Here is a 26,912-nt window from a genome sequence, read left to right on the forward strand (position 1 = left end):
AAATAAAAAAATATACACTCACTGTAGTATTACGAGAACAGTAATATACGCTGTTTTTTTAAAGGTATTGAAGTATTTAACACCTAACAAAAATGACATTTTATGAATAATAAATATGATTGAATACTCTACTATTGTAGTAAACAAACTGACGTATGTTTGAACTTTTAATTAATAAAGATACATCAGGGATTAGAGTTTTTTTATATAATTATTATTAGTTATATTTAATATGCCTATAGAAAAAATAAAATAAAATGAAAGAAATAATTAAAATATTTTAACACACATTCTGTGAAAATTCTCCACTTAAAATTTTATGTAATTTCAAAAACCCTTTGTAAGAACAGGCCTTATCCATCCAAAACCTGGGTGGTCCTAAATATCAGTTGAGCTTACCGCCGTTTCAGGAGATTAAAAGAACGCAAACATTCAAGGAAGGGTCTTACCATACCGATAGTATAAATTCAGGCAAGAGTACAAGAATCCCTCTTAAAATATTCTTGTAATTGATAAAACCCTTATAAAACGCAGTACAATAATCGATACAAGAAAAAAATCTTTCTATAATCCAAAGTTATTACTTGGAAGCCCATAAATTCTATAAGAAATTTTAATTATTTTAAACAAGAAATTCTTAAACCATAAATAATTAATAAAAAAAAACTATATTGATTTTTACAATGCCATCGGGCGGTGAGCTTTGAAACTGAAAGCTTACCGAAAAAATACAGGTCTCAATATATTTAATATTGAGCTTTTGTCTTATTTTACGCAATTGACCAAGCCATGGCTCTTGGTGTATTTTATACCTATCAAAAATGTATTTAATATTATTTAGAAATATAGGTTTACATTGTATTTTTTTTAATCGTAAATTCGTAAAATATATTTTTATAAATACGTTCCGGGATTGTAAGAATTATTTATTTTTCAATTATAAACTATTCTAGAAGAGAATACTACTTTTATTTGTACAGTATGCAAAATTGGATTAGTTATAAGATCTTTTGTTTTATCGAAAATATTGAATATTGAGCTCTTAGCATATTTTCTAAGATAAAAGGCACTCAAGAACTCTTATAAAAAGGAAAAGAGAAAGAGAGTATATCGAAAAAAATTTCGTAGAAAATGGATTCCTTTGCTAAATCTATTTAGTTCATATATCAATCTTGAAAATTGGATTTCTACATACATTTTGAAATATAAAATAATATAATGCTTCAAAGAAAAAAAAATTCTCTTTATGTAAGAAAACTTTTTGCTCGTATGAATGAAGGTGGAAAATATAATTTAGATGAAGTTCACTTAAAAATTAAATAAATAGAAATGTAATAAAGAGCACTTTTGCTTTGACTTTGTTGCAAAAATGCACAGGAACTGGATATCGAAAACAATGTTGTGCAGTATATTTCGATGGAAACAACAGGAATATAGCCAGGATATACGGTTAAGTCGTTTTTGTATTGCGTATCCGTATTAAAGGCAATTTAATATTCGGATCCAGCTATTCCAGCTAATACAAAGAGCCCAGTTGCTTTGTCGTGCATGCATTGCCTCTCCATCATTGCCTTCCTTCATTTTTCCATCTTTTTCAATAAAAATGCTTTTTAAATCTGTCGCAATTCCAATTTTAGACCTTAAATTTTCGTCCTACTGACTGAAATGAATTTCACAAAGAGATGTTATGTGAAAAAAACTTTATAATTGTTTGACTTATGACACAAAAGCAAAATACAAAAGAAATATGTATTTTTATCTTCAACTAACTCTGAATTTGTATGGATTCATACATAAATTCTTGCCTTCTTCTATAATACCTCGGAAATATTTTTTTTTTCTAAAAAGAGAATTATTTTATGAAACATTATGAATTGGACAGTGCACAAGCGTGATTAACAACCTGCATTGGACGTGACAGAAATTTAAAACCATCTAATCAGGTGTCTATACAATAATTATAAAAAATTGTTACAAATATTCAAAAAAGCTGGTTTGGCTGATTTAAATATGCGTAGGTTATACCGTAAAAATGAATTTGAACCAATGAGTTTATTTTTATAGAAATGTTTTTTTTTGTTTGCATAATGGAAAGGAGTTTCAATAAAATAACCCTCACCTCATTTACTTTTATAGAAAATAAGAAACTGATAGAAATAAGCTAGTATAATAAACCATATGGTATTGTGTCAATTTTGTAGAACACATTTGAAAGAAAAAAAAATCTTTATTTGAGCATTTTTTCCTTCTTCAAGGCCTTATAGTACGTTACGTCTTTATATAATTGTAGTTCATGTCACTATTTTGCTCCTTTTATTAGACTACACGGCATGCGAAATAAATTTCACTCTTGCAAACATTCTTTAAGAATTAGTGCTCTATATAAGATTTCTTTGTGTACTTCGGGCAAACATTATAAAGTACAGTGCTAACATTTGTTCACTTCAACCACTTATATTAAAAGATCGTCACGTCGTAAAATTTTGATTAATTTCAAAATGTCTCTATTTCTGTTATAAAGGTTTCCGTTCATATATCACAAAAATCATATTTTGGAAGAAGAAAATCGAAATAAATTTATTATAACAGATATTATTATGTACTATAGAAAGTTTTTGGTCCTCAAAAAATAATTTTACTTAATATATTATTTAATATTCAAGACTTTATACAGAAGTAGTATTGGATAGGTTTATATGTAACGAGATCGAATCAATGAGATGTAACATACTCGTACGATGGCCAGAAATTGTTCCAGGCGCAGGTGCTTGGTATCTGAGATGAAATTAAAGAAATTGCTAACATAGGAAAGTCGTTGTCTGGGCAGGGGTTTAATGAATTGCAACAGGAAGATATGTAAGACCTAGTTGAATCACATATCTACTGAACTCGAACTAAGAATAACTCACTGAATTAGAGCATAAGAATGAAACTGAAAGAAGAGATGAAGATTTAGTCCAGGGAAAGTTGAAGAAAGAAGTTTCAAAATGAAACAAGAGGTCTTTGCACCATTGATACCATCATCATCATTTTCTGCTTATTCGACCATTTCCAATTATGATGTAGCTTCCCTCACATATTTAGATACTCTCTGTGGCGTTGGGTCCATTGTTGTCTATTGTTATGCGGGCCCAAGCTATCCCTGCTAATTTCCTAATATCACGGTCCCATCTCAAGTTTGGGTTTCTTCTAGATCTATTCCTCGTGGGTACGATGCTGTAATTGTGTTCCATCCTTCATGCCAGGTGTCCCGCCACTTGAAGGATTTGATTATGTGAATGCACTCTGTTACTGGGTCTTTTCTCGTATCCACTCTATTCTTTTAGGTCTTTCTTGGTTATTCCCAGCATATTTCGTTCCACTAAGCGTTGTGCAACCTGCAGTTTCCTTATAATGTCTGTTTTAAATGTCTAGGTTTCGCATGCATTGGTCATGACTGGTAGTACACACTGGTTGAATGGTTACTTCTTCAGATAACATATTTCATACATACATATTTTTATAAATGTTACATGTACAGGGTGGGTCAAATTCGACGCTTTTAAATGGAAACACCCTTTTCTATAGGAGATAGACGAAAACTAATATCGGTGTCTGGAGCTCAATTTTCATCAAAAACATGATGGTGAAAACCGCACATAAATAGCTGTTACCGTTTCGGAGTTACGGGGTGTTTTTCAAAAATGTGCATTTTGAACAAATCGCTGTAACTTTTTTGCTATGGAAAATTTTGTATTTCTATGAAAACATTTCCAAAGCACCTTTTTACATAGAATTTAATCGTTTAAGTATAAGTTTTTTAAAATTAATAATTTAAGAGTTATCAACAGAAAAATTGATTTTTTATTTGGGACACCCTCTATATTTTTAATTAACTGAAAAGAATTTAAAATTACCTTTCCAAAAATATAGCACACTTGATATTTTGTTACAATCGCCTTCGAAATATAAAATTTTTAAAAGTTCGCCACTTTTAACTAGTAGGCTTTGGACCCCTTATTGATGATATGCCCTTAATGCAACTCGAAAACATATTTTTCCAGCAAGACGACGCACCGCTTTTGAACGCTGAAGTTATCAGCAAATTTTTGCAGCCAATTTCAAGAATAATTGAATAGCTTACCAAAATCCCAGCCGTTGGCCGTCGAGGCCGCCTGACTTAGTGCCCATGGATCTAATCCTATGGATATATTTGCGGAAGAATAAAGGTTCCTTATTCTTCCGTATAATCTAGACAAGAATTAGAAATACTTAGCAGTTATGGGAGGGTATCTTTCACCCCCACTGAGTAATGAATTCCGCGAGAAATGTTCAAAAACTGCCCCGTCTGTCCATAACATAACATGTCTTAGTTTGCTGTTTATTTTTATTGTTATTAGATATAGTTTAAATGTGTTGATGTTGGTTTAATATATTTTAAATTGTTATAAAACTCTGCATCTCTCAGAACAAATATTATTTTCGTTTTAATTGATGCTCACAGCTAGATTTTTTTTTGCATTACAGCCGGTGCCATTCAAAGCCTACTTATTTAAAGCGGGCGAATTTTTATAGACTCTATATCTCGAAGAGGAATCGAGCAAAATATCAAGTGTGTTATATTTTTGGAAAGGTAATTTTAAATTCTTTTCAATAAATTAAAAATATACAGTGTGTCCCATATAAAAATCAAATTTTCTGTTGATAATTCTTAAATTATTAATTTTAAAAATTATACTTAAACCATTAAATTCTACGTAAAAAGGTGCTTTGGAAATGTTTTCATAAAAATACAAAATTTTCCATAGCAAAAAAATTACAGCCATTTGTTAAAAATGCATATTTTTGAAAAACACCCCGTAACTCCGAAACGGTATCAGATATTGATGTGCGGTTTTCACCATCATGTTTTTGATGAAAATTGAGCTCCAGACACCGATATTAGTTTTTGTCTATCTCCTATAGAAAAGGGTGTTTCCATTTAAAAGCGTCGAATTTGACCCACCCTGTACTTAATGTATACAGGGTTTCTCACCGTAGCCGTTCGTTAGAAGTTTTTGAGGTTAGGAAAAACTTAGAAGTTTGAAATTTTGAGACTTAGGGTTATTTAAAATTTCCTTTCATTTAAAAATATTTTCAAGGTCATACCACTTCCGGTTACACCGGAAGTCGCCATTAACTTCCTTATTTCAAATGGAACACCCTGTATATTATTTAATTTTTGGATTTCTCAGAAAATTTTATGATGAGTTCCATTAGATTTTCCTATACCTATTTTCAACTGTTTCTCAGATATCTTGATTTATTTGAAATTTTTTACATTTTTACCCCTATTTTTAACAGTGGGTCTTTTACTCATTTTGAATTGGTGATAAACGCGGTAACGGATCTGCGGTAAACTAGAGCAGAAGACTAATACTTTCGAAGTCCATATTGACAATTAATTTATCTCATACAGGGTGGCCAAAATTTGATAACTGATTAGATTATTTTCAAACTCAAAAAAGTACATTTTTTCAAATGAGACTCCCTATATATTTTTCGATAGTTGGATGCAGAACTCAATTCTGCATCGATTTGCTATAACTTTCCCTATACCCATTTTCAACGGTTTTCTTTTTAATCCGTATATTTTACTTTAATTTAATTTTTGGCAGAATCGACAATATCGTTTGTGTTTTTTAAAATAAAATAATTATGTTAAAGTAATGAAATTGAATGTAATTAGAACATACGAACAAAACAGAAACAAAACGAAAGTAAAAACGTATAAAATATAACATAACATAACAAAACAAAGGTATAACAGTAACGGTGAGACATTAATTATTAACACTAGACGTTAGTGTATCGCTACCATAATAAAAAAAGTAAACACAATAATTACAAAAATTATTGTTCGAAGTGACCGCTATGAACGAAAATTTTTGTAATTATTGGGTTAACTTTTTTTTATTATTGTAGGGATACACTAACGTCTAGTATTAATAATTAATGCCTCACCGTTACTGTTGAAAATACGTTTTTTTTGTTATCTTATGTTATACAGGGTGTCCCAGTAAGTAAGTCCCAAATAAGTGCAAATATTTTAACTGGTAGTATAGTTCAACCCCAGAAACACGCCTATGAGGTTTTTTCGCGAAAAACAAAATTTGAAGTTTTAAAAATTTTTTTGGAAAATTTTTTAGTTTTTATTTAAAAAACATAATTTCTTGATAATATGGCAACATAGGTAGTAGATTAAATTTACAAGAAAGAAAATCCAGAGAAGATCCAATGGTTCTTAAAATTTAAGCAAAAAATCATTTTTTTGGGAATTTTCAATATAAAGTAACTCCGTTATTTCGACTTATTTGAAAAACGAGAAAATATGTTTCTTTTGTCGAGGTCTACCACCCCTTAAAATATTTGCACTTATTTCTGGGACACCCTGTATTTTATACATTTTCACTTTTGTTTTGTTCCTGTTTTGTTCGTATGTTCTAATTACATTCAATTTCTTTACTTTAACATAATTATTTTCTTTTAAAAAACACAAACGATATTGTCGATTTTCCAAAATTGAATTAAAGTAAAAAATACGGATTAACAAGAAAACCGTTGAAAATGGGTATAGGCAAATGGATGCAGAATTGAATTCTGCATCCAACTATCGAAAAATATACAGGGTATCTCATTTGAAAAAATGAACTATTTTGAGTTTGAAAATAATCTAATCAGTTATCAAATTTTGGACACCCTGTATGCAATAAATTAATTGTCAATATGGATTTCGAAAGTATTAGTCCTCTGCTTCGGTTTACCCCAGAAGCGTTTATCACCGATTCAAAATGAGTAAAAGACCCACTGTTAAAAATAGGGGTAAATCTGTAAACATTTTCTAATAAATCAAGATATCTGAGAAACAGTTGAAAATAGGTATAGGGAAACCTAATGAAACTCATCATAAAATTTTCTTAGAAATCCAAAAATAAAATAATATACAGGGTCTTCCAAAGTCTTCTTAAAATAAGGAAGTTAATGGCGACTTCCGGTGTAACCGGAAGTGGTGTGACCTTGAAAATATTTTTAAATGAAAGGAAAGGTTAAATAACCCTAAGTCTCAAAATTTCAAACTTCTAAGTTTTTCCTAACCTCAAAAACTTCTAACGAACGGCTACGGTGAGAAACCCTGTATAATGTTCACATTCATACTTATAAAAATGTTCTTCATAATTCATATGTATTAATTACATAGTTTATTTATTAAAAAAATCGTAACTCTCCGGTAAAATGAGGGACTTTTGTATATAAATTTCTTTATTAAAAACAAGTCAAGGTTTCCCTATAGCCAGTTTGCTGTAAAATGATTTTAAAGAAGTGGAAAGTTAAAACTAAATAGAATCGTACTGAAGGGAAAACATCGTCGAAGCCCTTCTGAACACTTAATTGTCTACAGGACAATAAACAACAATTATTCCTTAATAGACAGTGAAATTCCCTAACATTGATCCTGCGTTGTTTTATATTCAAAGGCCGTTTATTTTACCGCATCCACAGCCCTTACTTGTCACTGCGAATTCTACAGAAAATAAAAATAGCAATTGATACTAAATTGTACCAAACTCAAAAGGACACTCCGTGTAAAAATAGTATCACTCCCCCATATTAAATTTAAGAAAAAAACTAATTCATTAAGTTCATTTTATTTTTTTTGTTTGATACTATGTTTCTTTTCTTATTATTATTTCCTAATTAACTAATTAACCTTAAAGAACTGTATTTAATAAACGTAAATGAATTTAATGTAAACGTTTATTAACAGTGGGGGAAGGTGTCATATTAATGTCTAATTTCATTTCCAGGAAAAACCAAATGGTAAGGAATACATAGTAAAATCCCCAGTTTAATTGATGTGTGTAAGTTATATCGGAAAAGGTTACTATATTTTTAGATACGTAATAAATACGAATATATGTATATCGCAAATATTAGTGATGGATACATATTTCTTCAGATAAAAAATTTAGAAATCAATTTGTTACAGAAAGAAATAATAAGTAATGTTTTAGTTTAAAAGTTTTAAACACTATACATTTTTGGAAAAAAAAACAGTTTCTTATACGCACATTCATATATAGATTGAGCCTAAAAAAAGGAATAAACATTCCTTTAGCCAGAATATTATATCAAAACCTGTATGCCATTAAGCTATATTCTTTTTTCATGTAAAAAATAAGTATACCCTGCAGTTGAAAGGGAGGGGGTAACAAAATTTACAACATCCTGAAATTTGAAATAACAAGAACAAAGTATGACTGAATTATAAATCTAAAAAACTCGATAAAAAAAGGTTTTGTATTAAAAAACATAGACTTCTAAAATTTATTTCATATTCACTTCATATACTTTGATAGAATAAATAATATACTTTGATAGGAAAAAAATAATTCTGGCAAAATTTTCTATTATTATTAAAATTATCTGTCAGAATAGATCAATCTTGGATGGACGATAATAATAGAGAAAGCCGTAAAGGAATTTTACTTACAAATGTTGTCTATGCATTCACTATTTCTTGGAGACATGTTGTTCGGGGATTAGACTATTAACTAAGACAGTCTTTATTGAATTTTATTGCGAATTGTGTCGAATTTGTTTGCTTTAATGACACCATTAATTAATTTTATTTGTAATTTAATAAAGAAAATGCCAGGATACGTGCTTCAGCCACACACGTAGTTAAATGTGCAATGGCAATCATAATTCGTTGACGTTATACCGCTAATTCTTTTTATTACTTTGTTTTAACCTGAATATTAAATAATTATTTATAGTCCTGTAAATAAATTAGCATTCGGGATCATGTGCCAACAAAAATACTCCGTTTTAGCTCCAGTTTTTAAGTAATCTGTATGGTCTTTATTTTGAAAATAAAGACACTGGATTCTATACGAAGGTTGTTTTTTATATTTTTCATATAGGAGGCAGAAAAAAAAACAGAGAGTAGATAACTTTTAAAATTATTCTCCATGAAGAGAAATTAATTTTTGTATCCGTTGGAACCTTGTTGGAACCAATTCGGAAAGCAGTTATTCCATTCGCTTGTTGGTACCTTCAGAATTATTGCGTTTTTGAAAGCGCTGACTGCATCTTCTTTGGTCAAGAAGGTTCATTCTTAATTTTTGAAAAAGTTAAAAAGTCGTTAGGATTTATGTCGGGACTGTATGAAGGATGGTCCAACAATTCGATGTTTTCTTTCTTGAAAACCTCAATAGTTTTTCGAGCTGTCTGGGAACTTGCATTGTGTTGGTGAAGGATCATTCGTCGTTGAGGGTTGGTTTTTCGAAACTCAGCAATTACTTCCGGCAAAAAAATAGATACGGACCAATCAGCAGTAACAGTTCTTTGATCTTGCAGAGGAATTGTTGCTCCATGACCCGCTTTTGAGATAAAAAATCACCACTATCTTTTTGAAAACACTTCAAGAACGGATAACTTTTGTCGATTTTGGTTCATCTCGAAACACCCAAACAGTCAATTGACGTTTATTTTCTGGTTCATAAAAGAAAATCCAGGATTCATCACCACTGGCAATACTGTATATATATTTTGACACCATTGACTCTAATAGCTTTCTGTTCTTCCATCAACAGATGTGGTATCCAACGAGAAACTAATTTTACAGATAATTCTTCACGTAACCTTTTTGTATTATGGTCTTTGAAATGCCCAATAATGCTTCAATTTCACGATATGTGGCAGGTCGATCTTCTTGTATCAACTTACGTAAACCATCGACGTTTTCCAGGGTTACTGCCGTTATTGCTGGACCTGTTCTTCGATCGTCTCTAAGATTAATCCGTCCACGTTTAAATTCTCCATACCAACGAGAAATTGTCGACTGATGTGGTGCTTCATTGCCGAAAAAAGAAACCAACTCGGCAAGGCATTCTTGTTGAGACATAACTAACTGTCTTCGAAAATTGTAAAAAGTTATTGCGCCAATTTTTTTTTGGTTTAATTACATTTTTTGACTCGTTAACTTCAAAAAGTCAGTTTAGGTACAGCTATAGACGAGTAGGTCTAAAACTTTGACGTTAAGTTAACTAAAGATAACAGTTAATTTTTGACATTGTCGACATATGTTGACAAGTGTTTACTATGTTTTTATATGCAAAATATATAAAACAACCCTCGTATTTTGGTGAAGATATATTCGATTTGTATCTAATATAACTATATCAGAAAATTTTCAAAGCCATAGCATTTTTGTAGCATTGTATTTTCTTTCATTCTCCTAGATAAAAAGGATCTATGTCTATGTCAGACTTCACTGTTCTAGCGTAAAATCTTGTTTAATCCTTGAACAACAACAGGATTAGAGAGAATTCAATTATTATATTTTCCTTTTCTATATAAAAATGTTACACACACATCAGAACACCGAGAAATATTTCTGTGTGACCCACAAAGTCGAAATTCATTATGTCCTTTTGAGAGCCGCCAAGATTTTAGTTCGGATATTATTTAATTTGTCGTGTGTGTCACTGTTTCTGCTGTTTTATTTCATCTGTGACATGCTCTATCATCAAAGGAAAAGATTTCTTAAATAGAAAAGAAAATATAGAGCTTTATGTATCTGGACTTATTCTCGCTCTTGCAGCTGTATTTATTAAATTAAAATGTATTTTTAATTTACTATTTAGTTTGATTTTAATTGTTTAAAGAATTTTAAAATTTAAATCTCACAACTAGTATCAAAAATAAAATAAAAGATTTAAAAATATGTGGTCATTTACAATTTATAAAACGCCGTCTACATATAACGTTTTAACCTGTAGGTAAGATGGACTATAACTTATTCCTATATGTGTTTAATGAAATTTTACTAAAAAAATGAATTTATGGCTTAAATTTCATTGTAACACCGGAAAACTAATTGTGAACCTAACCTAACCTAACTAAACAATTTTGTAAAATTACATTACTTTGTGAAACTTTGCTAAAATATAAGATTTTTAAGTCTCAAAAAAGTAAAAAGTTTCATATTATGTTTTGTAAATTTTCTTATATATTTTAATTTTTTATCAGTGCAGACAAAACCACAGTTTTGTTGTAAAACTAAACGGTCCGGTTTTTCGTCTATACACAAGGTTTTTCGATACGTTTTGCCCGAAAAGTAAGACCAACAGGTAAAACGTGGAGTGTAGACGCAGCTTTAATAGGATGGGGACTAATAATTAATTTTAATTTATTTATTTTTAACTGCTCTATGTAGGAATGAAAGAACTCTTTTTAAAGAAAATTTTTATGTGAAAGTTAGGAAATAAAAAAATAATTATAATTAATAGAAACTGCTGTTTGAACACTGTATAATCGTGAATGCAATTAAACCTATTTGTATTTTTATACATACCTTTCTCTTATATCTTATATACCTAGTATATTTTTGTAGGATAAAGATCAAAATTATAAATACATTTAATATAAAAAATCGTAAAAAATCACGCTATGCAAAAACGGGTAATTTCCTAATAAACGTAAATAAAACCTATCTTTCCTATTCCGGGAAAATTATTGTAGGAAATAAAAATCCAAACGTGTGAAAAATTCACATACACGCAATTTCTACACGTATATTAGATAATGAACATATCCAATGTTTTTTTAATGTAATCACAAAAAGGCATGTCAGTCCAGCAGACTGGCATTTATAGATAATGTCAAATAGATTTAGTCAATCTGGCGAGCCGGAAACAATTTCCACAGTTTAAAAAAATAGAGTACGAAACTTTTACTATGGGAACAGGAAAATGTCTGGATATTTCCTACTGTAATAGGAAGAAATATAAAAATAATAAAAAAAATATTTTTTTTAAATGCCACTGTGGTAGAATCCACAAGATTCTTGGTGGCTATTTACTTGTGAAAAAATAGTTTGATGAATGATTTGATAATAAAACTAAACAAAATTAAAATTTAATAAAAAATAATTTTTGTTGGCTAGAGCCACCGAATTTTTTTTGTTATCCTTGTATTAACCATGGAAACTATTTATATTTAGGTAATTTTTATAGTTATTATTTTAATCAGACAGAAACATTTTTTATGAAATTTTAGGAAAATCAATGAAAAAATGCAGTTCACTTTGATCGTAGGAAATTTAATTTTAAAAACGAACGTGGGCAGATACGTATGTGCTTTTTCCAAAGAGACATTACTGTTAAAAAGAATGCCCCTTTTCAAAAATACGCGATTTTTTTCTGTAACGCTGAATGGAAGGCCAAAAAGCCAGTCTGCGCAACTCCACCCCTTACACCTATAAAAGCCAACGAACATTTTTGAACACACAGTCGACAAATTTTTAGATAAACTATCTAATCGTTGTTATTCCAGAAGACCAAGTAAGTGAACCATCTCCAGTGAATATCCCTCAGTGAACAGTGCAAGTGATATTCTTGATTAAATTTTTGATTTAAACCGAACCCCCTGAAGCTTTAAATTGCGATTTTTTGTTATATTTTCAGAAAATCCGAGAAAAAATGAAATCCTCACTGGTATTATTCTTCTTCGGTGTGATAGCATTCTTCTGCCTGTCCAAGGCTTCCGCTTCGGTGATCAGCTGCCCCCCCAACGGTTATTACCAAGACGTAAATCCAAAAATCAGCCAAATCTGCATGGCTATTGAACAGGCTCTCAGCGATTCATCATCCCCGAAGGAAAATAACTGTAACTAGTTATTCCTTTTAGAAAGTGATGATTTTAATCTTCTCTTTTTTTTTACAGACTTTTCCAGGATGCTGGATGAAAGGAATACGAACCTGAACGCCAAAAGACAGGATGTTGACCACGTATTCTTGAGATTTGGACGTGCCGGACTGTAAAGAAGTAAAAGTATAATAAACTGCAATATTTTCTGTTACTCCCTTCATATTGTTTAAAATTCGTTCTAACAATTGACGTTTAAAACGGTGAAAAAATAAGCTTAAATTGTATGCATTTTGTAAAAGAAAATGTGCATTTCATTTAGTGTATTTAGTTTTATGTGCCGAGTATTTTGTTTCTGTCTGATTTAACTATTCATGTAAATGTTGGGGTAAATCGAAAATAATAAATATATATTTATAAAAGTCCTTTACGTCTTATTTCAGAATATCTCTTTTCAGGAATATGTCAGCTGAAACTTTAAATATAAAAATATTTGCTTATTTCTTTAATTTTAATCTTAGTACAAAAAATATTATTTTAATATTCCTAAAATTTTTTCTTAATCAGGAAAAAAAAATTAACCATCAATTGTTTTGAATTTCAAAAAGTAAAATTGTTTTTATATTTTCCTTATACAGGGTGTCTTAAATAAGTGTATATATTTTTAGGGGAGGTATATTTCGATCCCAGAAACACATCTATATTTTTTCCGCGATTTTTTTTGAAAATTTGAAATTTTTAGTTAAAATCATACTTTATATGGCTATAGTTAAAATATATATATATAGTTAAATATAGGTAGTATATTAAATTTACAAGGAAGAAAACCCAGAAAAGATAAAGCGGTTCTCAAAATGTAAGCAAAAAAATTTTTTGAAAATTTCAAAGTAAAATATCTCGGTTATTTTGGACTTTTTGCACTTATTTAAGACTCACCCTATATAATAAAAATACCAAAAAATGTTTTCAAACCCTACAGGCCTATAAAAAAAATTTAAATACACATTTGTATAGATTTATTATTTTATTAGATTTCTTTCAGATATTGAAATCCTTTGTCAAAATACTTAGATGTCTTTTATTTTCGAACACACAGTTACAAAAGATAGAAATGTTACTCAAAATATTATTTAAATATTCGTTTTAACATTGTATTCCTGTAAATGTTAGAACAAATTAAAAATAATAAATATATATGAAGAAAATTCCTTTTCAGGAATAAGCAACTGATGTAGCAAGCAAATTGGATAGTTAAAAATATTATTTAAAATTTTTGTTCCAAAAAATGTTGCTAATCAAAAATATTATATAAAAAATATATAAAAATATATATTTTAACAAAGCTGAGGTCACTTAGGTCAAATTTTCTTGTTAAAATTTCTTGTCCAAATATTTCGCTGATGAATATGATGTTCAAACAGAAGTAGATATATTACAAAATTTATAAAAATGGGACTTGCATATTTACTCTGTCTGCTTACTACGAACCTGTATGTACAAATTTTCGTTTGTATTGAACAAACTTATAAAATATGAAGTAAAATAATTTTCATTAATAAAAACTCGCTGAGTTTAGTTTAAACTAAACTTCACTTTAGTAAGGTATCCCTTTAACTAAGGTATAATACAAATATTTTATTTTTATAATAAATCTTGCAAAATGGATAAATATTTTTGATATCTGGGCTATTAATTAAGGAAATAAATAAAAACGAAACAAAAGGTAAGATTTTCTTTAAATACATTAATGACTGGGAAGACTTTTTCCAAATTATAAAAAGTTTTTCCTGGCTAAAATTGATAAGACCATGTATTTTACCTTATCCTTTGCGTAGGCGGATCACAGTATATATCAAAGGAAAATATATATAAAATACGTATTAAACCGAAAAAAAAGACCATTTGTGGTAAAATAATATCATCTTTATTGTACACAATGTTCTCCCATCACAAATAGTACCAAATAAAATAAATACACAGTAATACACACTTAAAGAATCAAAAGAAAATCGGATAAAAGTAAGAAACACAATACTTCAAAATAATATCTGTTGCATAGAAGAGTGTGGATTACAAAAGTTACGTTCCGTTTCTGTTTTTGCTTTATATATAATATATATACATTATTTCCGGGTTTGTTAAAACTCACTCACAAATAAGATGATACATTTAAAAATAAACAGAAAAAAATAACATACATATAAATACTGAAGTTACTATTTAAATATACATATATAAAAAAAAGTCATGTCTAATATACCGTACGGTAGAAAAAAAATGACGTCACAGTGGCGATTGATATAAATAATATACAGGGTGGTCTGAATTGTATTTGGGAAATTTCAGCAGCGTAGTCTGCAGGTAAAAAAAAGTTGGTAAGTAAAAATAAGTTTGTATATAAATTTATGTCCTAAAATGATTCGTTTCGGAGATACAGGGTGTAGAAGTTTAATTTATATTTCGGTTTTTTTCAAATAATTTCTGATCTATAGTCGATATTTGGATGAAAATTGGTATCTGACATTAGAAATTTGATTTCGAGGTCAATATGACTCAACAAGTAGGAGTCATATAATAAAAAAACTGAAACTTCTACACCCTGTATCTCCGAAACGACTCATTTTAGGACATACATTTATACGAACATTTTTACTAATTTTTATCTGTAGAATATGCAGCCGAAGTTTCCCGACTACCATTCGAACCAAATTACAAACGATTGTCTCTTTTTTCTCGACCTTACGGTATAATTTTAAGCATACCTTATCACTGCAAATAAAATTAAATTGCTTTGATTTCATTTGATTTGTCAAATTTCCCTATGTAAAGCTTCGAAACACTAGAGACATTTATTACTTGTCATGAATTGTCTATATATAGTGCGGGATCAAATGTTCTGCAACGAATTTATTGCTGGTCTTATACAAAAGGCATACTTGAAGAGAGTTTTAAGTACAATATTGAGCAATATAGGTCTAGAAAGAGATAAAATCATTTCTAGTATAGTAAAAACTATGTTTTTAAGTACTCTAAAATAAAACTAGTCTAATTTTAAACATTTTGAACTTTCCCATCGCAACAACAGTTACTGTCATATCACAAAAATATATACTATATTTGAACACTGAGGGATATTAAAAATACGTATTTATTAACAAAATTCACAGAGATTTACAATACTTTACGTTAAAAAATTGAATATATATGCTATTTTATTGTATTTTTTAAATCAATTATATTTGTAAAACACCCTGTGTCACACATAAAGAATAATTTTGAAATATAGTTAAGGTTTAAAACTAAACAACCCTCTGTAGGTTATTTTAATTGGTGTCAAAATTTTTGATTCATGAAAATAGTTAAAAGAACTATAAAATGACTATACAGGGCGAGTCATAAATCAGTGCAAATACATATTTTCAGTTTAATTTACTACCGATGTTGTTATATTAAATAATATGACAAAATCGGTAGTAAATTAATTTTTTAACTAGAAATCTAAAAAAAAATTCGAGAAAAACCTCATAGGGATCCCATTGCAGGCATCGAAATATGCCACCCTTAAAAACATTTGCACTTATTCAAGACTGTATATTGTAAAATTTAATATTTTTTAGAAATTTCGAATGCAATTTCAAGCTAAAAATTTGATATTATTACCTATGTCAAGAAAATATTGGAAGCCAATAAGATATTTTCCCTCAAATGTAATGATTATCTAGCTATAATAAAGATTGCTATAAATATTAAGGCAATAACAAAAATCAGGAACTCAACAGTTACATAAGCAAATATCGCGTAACTAAAATCTAAGTGTCATCTTTGATGTAAGATACAGAAACAACATCCCCACCTACATTGATGAGACATTGGCCCTGTAAAGAAATAAAAAAAATCGTTCTTTTTTATTAGAAAACATATGAGTGACAAATCTAAAAAACTGTAAAATTATATATTTGTATAAGTCAGGAACTTGAAAAAATCTTAGAGACAGACAGCAAGTCAAATATTGAAATACACATTATTGTTTCTATGATTTCAAATTTAAACTTTTCCCTTTTACCGCAGAAACTTCGTTCTACTCGATGTCAAAAACACAAAACTACCCTCATATTTGCGAGAATTCTTGTTTAATTAGAATTCTTATCAAATTAAAATAGAGTGTGCTATTATAATTAACAGCCAAACTAACCATTGGCGGAGATAAGGAACTTCCCACTCCACAATTCTAATTTTAACCTACTGATAATAAATCGTATCAAGTAAATTTATCAAATAAAAAATAGTTTATTTATATAATTCAGAAAATAACACCATTTATAATAAATTAATTTTTACTGGAAGATTTTTTTTTACTTTAGTAAAAAAATGTAGTTCTTATTAGTAAGTACGCCACTGTGAGTGACTGAAAAATATTTTCGGTAGGTTTTGAAAAGAACGGTCTTCTAGAGAAGGCATGTTTTATTGTCTTTGTTCCTTTTATTTTTAAATTAAAATAATATACGTAACATAATTAAAGTTACTAAATACCTCAAATATATATATTTTTTTCATTTTACAATTAGTTTATGAAGTACTAGGAAAATTATTTAGCTACAAATATAATTAATTTTGATAATCTCAAAGGTAAGTGACTCAAAAAAATAGTCGCAACAACATATATTGCCGCAAAACTTGTCGACTTTTGCCACTTCGCAAAGTTAATTTTTCTAATGTACTCTGATGCTTGCGTATGAAACTTTTTACTATCATAAAACCATTTTTGGAAGTGCACTTCCCAAGCGAAACTAATAACGGCTTTGAGTATGTGACACATCTGTAGACTTCGGAACAGTATTATAAAATTGTCTTACGAACATATATTACGAATCCATCTTTCTATTTTAGAAACAAAATAAAAAAAAATCATCAAAACCACAAAACTTATATTTTTTTAACCAGTAAATAAACTACCGTATGATCGAAAAAAAAACGGCGTCAGCGATGGCTATGAAATAAAGATCGCTGTCATTTTATATGTAAAGTTATACGGAAAATGTCACTGATCGTCATTTCATAGCCATCGCTGACGCCGTTTTTATTCGATCATACGGTATTACCCTTTAACACATTAAATTACACATTAAAAAAATACCTAATTACACATTAAAAATAGTATTTAAAAAAAACAAAGGGCATGTCCTTGTCGATAATTTCTTCTATATCTCTTCTAAATCTTTTATTTTTTATTGTTTTCCTATGACAAGTCATCATTTATCAAAATTACTAAAGACAAATACTGAGACAAACGGCTATATTTTTCAATCAGATATAAAAATCACTAAAAATAAATAATATCGTTCAATACTTACCTTCAAAGTTACAAAAAAAAAATACTATAACAGAAAAATATTATCTTTTATTTATTTTGGAATATCTTGATTTTTGGATAGTATCTTAAAGATAGGGAAAATACTTAAAAATAAGTTATAAAAAATCAATTTAAATAATTAACTTGGTTTGAATAATTAACTCAATACAGGGTCTTTCAAAAAACGTGCCATCCCGCGTAGGGAGATTCCTCACGTAAAAATAAGATTTACTTTTCATATCGTCATCCGATTCTGCTTTATTTCGTAGCTACAGGGTGTTAAAGACTTAATATTTCTTCGATTTATTATAATTTTCTTCTAAGTGTCTTTAGCGATTGGAATGAAATTTTGAGGGTAAAATTTACTATAACTTCTATATATTGTAATGCTAAAAACGTGTCCGTAGATTCACCAGGGACGTGCATATGGGTTATCACTGGAATTTTTCTAAAATAAAAAGAGAAAAAAAGTGCGCCACTGACTTTTTTCCTCTTGTTCGAGAAATTGCGTTTATTTTTCATAATATATATTTTTCAGAATAATATTTGAAGGATAGTTTCACCCCCTTAGAATTCGAGTTTTGAAAAATCCCTTCTTATCGAACCTCTACACCCTAAAGTCAATCTGTTTTCCAAAAATCAGCTTTTTACGTCAAGCGCTTTAAGCAGGATGGGGATTAATTAATGACCAGATTTTTCGAAACACCCTGTATACATTTTTAAAAAATTTTAAAATATGTAAAAAACAAAATAAAATATACGTGTTTAAGCGTTTTTCCGGAAACTTACTGTTTTTTAAATAAAAAATATTGTTTTATTTTCACCCTCTTGGAACTGGAATTTCGAAAAATCCCTTCTTATCGAACCTCTACACCCTAGAATCAACCTGTATGCCAAAATTGAGCTTCGTACGTTGAGTAGTTTGAGCAAGATCGTGATTAATCAGTATGTCAGTCACTTAAGGATTTTATATATTAGTATAGATAACTACGATTAATATTATGCATATTATTAGATCGTACTCTGACATTTCAAATTCACAACAAAAAAAGTTAAAAATAATATCTTTAAATTGCTGACCTGGATATTATTTATTTGAATCTTTCAATTGGCTCAATTTTCCTTATTCAATGATAATTAGCACTCATCAATATTGTTGCGATGAATATAATCAGATTAAATAATTTAAAAAACCAGAGTCGGACTTGAAATTATTTTTTAAATAGTTTTGTTATTGTTAAGACTAAGACATTCCAGACATTCCATAAATATTATGCATGTCCCTGGTGAATCTGTCGACACTTTTTTCGCATTAAAATATGTAATATTTATGGTAATTTTAACCCTCCAAATTTCATTTAAATCGCTAAAAGCACTTAGACGAAAATTATAATAAATCGAAAAAAACATAAGACTTTAACCCCCTGTATCTACGAAACAAAGCAGAATCGGACGTATGTGGATTTTTTTGAAACACTCTGTATAGAAAAGAAAGGAAATGCAACAACTGAATTAATTTTACTTCAATCATTTATATTTAATTATTTAAATTCTTTAAAAAAATAATATACTTAGGTCAGATTGGGATATCTGTGGTTAGGCAACAAATAATACACAATCTCTTCAAATACCACAACAGTTTTGTTTTTACAAACCTTATATTTTTTTAGAATAGGCTGAAAATTCATTAAAAGGCAGTTTTATAAATGATCTCTTTATGTATATTGATACGAGAATTAAACTGAACTCACCTGGTTCTTGTGAAGATTGTGATTAAGTACGCACTCAGTCATGAAATAAGCTACTAATGCGTTGCCTCCTAAAGCTGTCACATGTGATCTCACTATAGCTAAAACTTCGGTCACGAAACTATGGATAAATCCACTCAACCCGCCTTCCTATAAAAATATAATCCTTTAAAAAACAGTTCCTATTTGAAAAAACTCGTTTCTGTTTTACCTCTCTTATTGATGTAGTCTCTCTAATAAAAAAGAAGTTTAAATTTCCTAAATATTGTTCAATAGTAGCTCCAGGAACATAACTTAAAGGAGTGATATCAACTCCATGCCGATCATTTTGATGAACCTATATATTAAAATGTTTAAGATTATATTCATTATATTTGAATAAAATAATAAGTTAGGTATGTTACATTATCATGTTTTATTGATGATGGTCTGGTTTTTGATGGAGACTTGTGTGATCTTGATTTTAAACTTGGGAGACGAGGCCTTACTAGATAAGATGGAGAATTCTCTTGAGGATGGTCTTCATCCAATTTAAACATTAATTCTTCTTCTGAAATTAATTGCTATTCTTATTTAAAGATTTCGTTACTTTAAGAGAATATTACCAGGCCTTTTTGTTGATAAAATAACTTGACTTTTTTTAGTCTTTTGTCCTAATCCTAAAGCCATACCTAAAAAAATAAAATGGTAACAGAATACAATTAAATAAAAATTATGTTGAAATACACTACCTATTACATATAACTGTATTTCATCTGGCTCAGGTAAAGCAATACGGAATTGTAGATTACATAAAGCACATGGAACCATGCGTCTTAATTTGAAATAAACACTTTGTAATATTCTTATAAAGTGAGTCTGTAAATTAAATGGTGGTACAATCTTAGCCCTGTAAATTTGAGTAAACATCTGTAAATTTTTGATTATCTCCAAATCCTCTAAACCAAGCACTGATTCAGTGTTGACTACATGGAAACCACTAGGAGCCCTGTTTTCCATTAAAAGATGCAAAACTTCGGCATCATCAGGATCATCCACCTTGAATATTTATTTTAAACTTTGTATTATGATAATAAAAATAAATACCTCTAAAACATAACAATCTCTAGTATCAAGGGAATAAGGCATTTCCATGCTGGTTAATTCTTCATCAGAGTCATCATCTGAGAAACATTTTATATTTTGATTATCATCCTGAAAATATTTTTAAAAATAATTTAATAAAAGACATTTTTTTCTGTTAACCTTTATTTGATAAATTTCTTTATTTCTTTTTACTGTCTCATAGAGCATATTCTGGAGGTCAGCTACTCTTTTTTCATCAGATGCTTTGTCAGTAACCAGTATGGGCAAGTCAGGCGATGGTAAAGGCGATAAATACATCCCTGTCCCTGTTGCAACCCCCACAATCATTTTCTCCCCAAGAGTAATGCGTATTTGCAAGCCAAATATGGCGTTCATGCTTTTGATTTTCAATTTATTAATCAAAAGCCTGTGGAGTTCGTATTCTAAGAACGGTAGGCCGTCTGATATCTCTTTAGCAATAGTCTCCCCCCTCAAGTCTTTCAGCGGTCTTAAAACGTGAGCTTCGATAAAACAACCCTTTCCTACTGAAGGGAGGGATTCAGGAGGCTCAATAGTAGCTACTAGTACTTCCGGTACTCTACCTTTGCTATTATAACAAATATAAAAAAGTTTTAAAAATGCTTAAGACTTAGTAAAAGCTTAGTAACTTACTGACACATAAAGCATTTAGCAAACTTTGCTTTCATAGATACTTTTTTATTGTCAAAAGGAAGGTGAGTGATACTACAAGGATTTGATGAATGTTCTTTGTGATATGGGCTTTCATGCGATAATCTATATTGTCCATTCTAAAAAAAATATGCATTCATAAATTTATTTGCAGTAAATATTTTTTTCTTGCCATATTTTTCTCTCTTTCAGTTGCTTTTGACACAACTTGTACATGTGATAAATTCTCCTCATCTCCACTAAGACTGCTAAAGTCTATCACTGCTGCTGTACCACATGCACTTAAGACACACACATCTTCGCTAAAAGAAAATTGGAATTAGACAAAGTGTATCATATTTTAGAATTACACTCTATATTTCATAAAATAAAAAAGTCACTCAGAATATTAAAGCTACATAACATACAAAGATAAATTTATCTATTATACTATTAAATTATTACCATATACTTGTTGACTCTGTATAGCCCAAAACAACGTTGCAATTTAAACTCCTGGCATGTGATCTAATTTCCATACGTATTTCTGACCACCATATGTCTCTAGATTCTGGTTCTTCAACATTAGAAATTCTCTCTAATAATTTTACTGAACGAGCGTTTATCGAACCAGCTACAAAATAAAAATTTTAATATTTAGAATTTCCATTCACCAAATTGTCAAGTCTCGTTATTCATATACCTATATGTAAAATAAACTTGGAAGGAAATTTTGACATTGTCAAAAATGGGAATTCCAAAATTTCGAAAGTATCTTGGTTGACTTGCCCTCCACGTCTGCAGTAGTTGTTTCTCATAAAATAAGCTGCAGTGTTACCAACAGATCTATCACTCCCAGTCAAACTGTTCCCTGTGAAATTATCCAAGACATTAAAAATCTCCCGAAATAATATAATTATTGATATATTTCCGGATTTATAGCATTTATTAATATATGAGGGTATCTAGTCTAAACAAAAAATTCTAGGATAAACATTTATATTCTTTTAAAATATTCATGTAACATGCAATTCTCCAAAAGTTTATTGGGGTACACATAAGACATTGAAATTGATTTTTGAGTGCCTTTTAAGAAAAGAAAATAAATTTAGGGGGAGAATAAAAATTAAACATTTGATGTATGTGAAAAAGTTAAATGGTAAAAACTATATTACCACCATATTATATACAATATAACTTAAATTAACTCATATTTAAATTGAACGCCTTGTGAATTGCCTTCAATTTTAATATACTTCTTCTGAAACATACATATATTCATATTAATAGTGAAAACATATAATAGAGAATTGAGATGGTTGATAACACATAGAGAAACACCGATATTAACAGAGCAAGCAAATAGGTACTCACTTTTTCTAAACAATCCAAACAATCCTAAGGTTTGAATTCAAAAATAGACAATGGATAATATATTGAAGCTATTCCCGATACATATACAAGATTTATTATTTTTTTAAGTCAACAAAGAAGCTATCTCATTACAAAAACTAGTATATTTGTTCTAAATTGTAAAGTTAATAAACATATTTTTAAATAGCTTATAATAAAATATATTTTACTTTTATCTTATGAAATAATATGTTCTTTAACTTTACAGAATCAAAATTATCTTTATCTATAAAAATTAAAGTATGTAAACGTGTTTAGTTACCTTTAGGTGTAATGCTGAGATCAGAATCTGAAGATCTCCTGTGCAGAGCAAGCATGTTGTTGGATTTGAGTGGAGAGTTTGATATCTTGACAATATCTGGACTGATCTGGTCTTTTTTTTCACCATTCATGTCGTTTTTGTCTTGTGCTGGGAAACTGTGGTGCCTGTTTGATGTTATGCATGCTAATTCAGAATTGCGGCTAGCAGATTGGTCACCTGGATTGTCGCTGAGTCCAGGTGACCTTTGGGCTATATTAGATTGACCAGGGGATAATGATTGGTTAGTACTAAAATCGCGAACAGATAAAATTTCGTTTGAGGTTTGGGTTTCAACATTCTTAATTAACTTTTCTTCATGCCCTAAGTGAAACATTCGCGAAAGAAATGTAGGATGATGTTCTTTATTTTCAAAGGGAGGAATTTCATGTTTGCTGTGCTTGGAAAATTTATTAAATACATTCCCATGCTTCCCATTATCATTCTGCTTTCCGTGAAGAAATTTGAATCGTTTTTTTCTTAAATTCTTTTCTTGAAACGTCTCTATCATAGGTTGGTTTAGCTGAGTATCTGATAAATAACACAATCCTTCTTTGTGCATAGTACTACCACCTATAGATTTTAAAGATGATAGTGAAGTGAAGGGCATGCCAAGTACTGTCTCTCTTTGTTTATGGGGCTTTTTAGCATCTTTACTTAAAGGTTTTGTATGAGAAGATTCGTTGAACTCAAATTTATCTTTTCTATTAATGGAGGATTCATCTGAAACTATTGGGGAAGTTGGAGGAGTATAAGTGCCTAGTATATTGAATTTCTCTAAGAGCATAGTTTGTATTGCTGTTTTCACTATTTTGTCGGATTCAATTTGAATATTTTCAATGTCTACAGGTGCAATACTTTTAATATCATTTTCATTACTTACTTCAAAAGAAGGTACAATTGGATAGTGAACTTGGTTGGTATACAGATCATCTGAATTTGCCAGATTAATTTTATCTTCATTCTCTCTAGAATTAGGTAACTGAGATTCTAAATCTTCTTGATTCAGTTCTTTTATTTCTTGTTCATATTTTTGAATTATTTCTTGTCCTTCTTTAACTAATTTTATTGATTTTAGGTCCTCTAAAGGATTTGTTAAACTGGAAATATCTTGATGCTCGTGTGATGATGGAGATTCATTACTTTTTTCTTTGAGATTTAGGATGTCTTCCTCTGTGACAGATTTAAGACTTAGATTGGTAGATGAACCAGTAAGTGGATAATATTCCAAATGTTCTGTTTCATCACCAAGTTTATCTATTTTAGTTTGACTACTATTCAAATAATCTAGGCTAGTTAATGAAAAACCTCTAGTTGGAATAGAAGGTAATGAATACTGTTTCTGTAAATGACCTCTTAACAAAGTTCTCTGAATTTTTTCTACATTACTTATAATGCTACTAATTGTGTCCATTTCATTGCTACCCTTTCTGTAACTTCTGTATTCATACTCAGAACTACTGCTGCTGGAATCTGAACTGACATATGATTGAACATCATCTGGAATACTAATCTGTGATTCAGCTTTACTTAGTAAAGAGGCCACAGGTTCCAGCGTTTGTGTTGTATCATCCTCATTGTTTGTAAGAGTTTGATCTTCAAGAATACTGCTCAAGCTAGTTGTGGCATGCATTACAGACCTTGCTAAAATTTCTGCCATGGCACTTGAATCACTACAAGACCTTTTAAAGGGTCTTTTTTCAAGTGTGCTTACAGGACTATTTTCATCTGCCTCCTCGCCAATACTATCATTAATTTTGGCTTTTAAGGCTGTCATTTTCTTTGACAAAGATTTTTGTGACTCTTTAAATTTTTGAAACCTCCTGGTAATTACTGATTCACCGCGCTTGTCTTCTTGATTTAAAAGGATTTTTAGAGATGCAGCGTCGTTATTTAATGAGGGATTTGAGGCAGTTATTAACTGTGATGCTAATGGGTTAAAATCAGATTTTAAAAATTTTAATTTGCGGTTTGTTATATCTAATGAAGAAAATGGCTTATAAGTAGGTAAATATTTATATAATTTGAGGGAAGGTAAACTGGCGCGTAAGCTAAAGCTTTTCCCATCACCAACAAAATTTAAGTAGTTTTCTATATCCCTACATATAAAGAAAAAAAAAACATAATGTGGAAAATATTTTAATAATCAGGCTGTTAAGAAAGCATGTAACATGAAAGTTAATAAACTTACTCTTCTCTTGTTTCTACAAGTCCATGATGACCAATAGTAGTTTTAACTAGTGTTACTGCAGTTCCTATTCCTCTGGCAACTATTCCAGATTCGCCTTCAAGATCAAAACACTGTTTATATCCTATCACAGCATTTGCTCCTAATCCTAATGCTTTTACACCTAAAACATCAATATGAACCCTCTGATACAGTGCTTTTCCACAATATAAAATTTTATACTGTGATACAGTTTTTAAAGTATATGCATATACCAATTTTTCTCTGTAATTCTCCAGATAACTTAAAAAATAAGGTTTGCCGGGCCTCATTTGAGGCCCTGGGAGTCCTAATTTTATCAATCCATTGATATTCTGGATCATCATCCACTATTAATTCTTCAACAAAACCATTGATAACTTTTGCTTGATAGCCTTGTGGGATAGTTGGTGCTATAATGTTGTAAATTCTTAATACCAAAATCTATATCTAAATGTTAAACTTACAATAAAAGAAATGTACTCCACATGAAGACTGGCGAAATCTATTAAAGTCTGAAAATAATTCTACTTTAACTGTTACATTGACTTCTCCCCTTATCCCATGCATAGTGTCATAAACTGGTATCCACCCTGATATTTCATGGTGAGAACTATTATCACCTAACTCACCAACTACTGGAAGTAACAGTGGATTTAAATTTAAATATACCTTTCCTATAGCATCATTTGCTGAATATGTGTCATGGTCCATAAGTCTTATTTGGAGAGGTTCATCTTGTAATTCTGAATCGTCCACCTAAAGTTTTAAATCAGAGCTATAACAGATGAACTAACTGAATGTTAATGCTTACCTCAAATCTATACCATTCAGAATTCCATTGAGGATGTAATGTTCTGCGACATACCTCCGTTTTATAAGTAGTATTGCCCAATTTAATTTCAACATAAGCGTCTGTCGTATCACTAGATCTATCCATAACAGGTAGATTTTTTCCAGATATAATTTTTACCTTCACTTTTCCAGGCATCTTGATATATAATTTATCGAATTTATCAATTGAAACTTACACTACCACTTCACAAAATGCAACGAATTATTAGTCGTTAAAATATGTTGTAAATATACCCAATAAAATAACATTTTATGAACTATATCAGCTTTGTAAAAGAAAAAATGCTATTTATAGTTCTCAGAAAAATTCGAAATAACCAGGTTAGGTTTAAAGTTGACAGGTTGGTAATTAGGGATGCCCGAAAATAACAATCATTCCGATAACCGGATATTTTATTCCCAATTCCAAGAACCGTTACTTTTAGGTTATTTTATTTTTACTGACCCCGAATACAGTTTGTTTTTTTATTATGACAAAAAAGGGTCAAAATGTCATGCAAACAATGATAATTTTCTAAATATAAATTATCTGTTAATGTAATAGATAGGTACCTGTTAATTTACAGCTTTCAATCATTTATTCAAATCGTGTTTTAAGGTCCTTGAATTTCTAAGTGGTCAATTTTTTTGTCCGTTTTT

The 26,912-nt window shown here is 29.7% G+C and overlaps 2 protein-coding genes across 3 annotated transcripts in view; one reads left to right on the forward strand and one right to left on the reverse strand.

Annotated features, from left to right (window-relative positions):
* The window catches only part of LOC115876763 (myosuppressin), a 32,039-nt gene extending 18,945 nt beyond the window's left edge, over positions 1 to 13,094 (forward strand). The window contains exons 1-3 of one of the 2 annotated variants that reach the window (XM_030892680.1): positions 12,244 to 12,365; positions 12,489 to 12,690; positions 12,748 to 13,094. In XM_030892680.1, the coding sequence (XP_030748540.1) occupies positions 12,504 to 12,690; positions 12,748 to 12,845 (285 nt within the window). In that variant the 5' untranslated portion in view covers positions 12,244 to 12,365; positions 12,489 to 12,503 and the 3' untranslated portion in view covers positions 12,846 to 13,094. Of the gene's footprint in view, positions 1 to 12,243; positions 12,366 to 12,488; positions 12,691 to 12,747 lie in introns of those variants that run through there. The other variant, XM_030892678.1, reaches the window with a different exon arrangement.
* A 2,166-nt stretch (positions 13,095 to 15,260) lies between these two features.
* Positions 15,261 to 26,639, reverse strand: LOC115876764 (C2 domain-containing protein 5). The gene is made up of 17 exons (XM_030892681.1): positions 26,233 to 26,639; positions 25,886 to 26,177; positions 25,655 to 25,831; positions 25,404 to 25,563; positions 23,177 to 25,311; positions 22,205 to 22,372; positions 21,967 to 22,135; positions 21,695 to 21,824; positions 21,505 to 21,641; positions 21,013 to 21,439; positions 20,854 to 20,961; positions 20,499 to 20,805; positions 20,373 to 20,438; positions 20,172 to 20,317; positions 19,979 to 20,104; positions 19,771 to 19,917; positions 15,261 to 16,544 (listed from the first exon to the last, which is right to left on the reverse strand). Exons 1-17 carry the CDS (start codon positions 26,407 to 26,409, stop codon positions 16,479 to 16,481), a joined length of 4,938 nt encoding a protein of 1,645 aa, XP_030748541.1. The 5' UTR covers positions 26,410 to 26,639; the 3' UTR covers positions 15,261 to 16,478.
* Between the last annotated feature and the right edge of the window lie 273 nt (positions 26,640 to 26,912).

The sequence above is a fragment of the Sitophilus oryzae genome, unplaced genomic scaffold, assembly GCF_002938485.1.
Source record: "Sitophilus oryzae breed Bouriz unplaced genomic scaffold, Soryzae_2.0 scaffold_1440_pilon_pilon, whole genome shotgun sequence".
Classification (NCBI taxonomy): domain Eukaryota; kingdom Metazoa; phylum Arthropoda; class Insecta; order Coleoptera; family Curculionidae; genus Sitophilus; species Sitophilus oryzae.

Excerpts from the sequence above, each read along its gene's own strand:
- LOC115876764 (XM_030892681.1), bottom strand. The coding sequence starts at position 26,409 with ATGCCTGGAAAAGTGAAGGTAAAAATTATATCTGGAAAAAATCTACCT. Across the intron at positions 25,832-25,885 it reads TGGAGTACATTTCTTTTATT|CACCAACTATCCCACAAGGC; the intron begins GTAAGTTTAACA and ends ACAACATTATAG. Across the intron at positions 25,564-25,654 it reads AGAATTACAGAGAAAAATTG|GTGTAAAAGCATTAGGATTA; the intron begins GTATATGCATAT and ends TTGATGTTTTAG.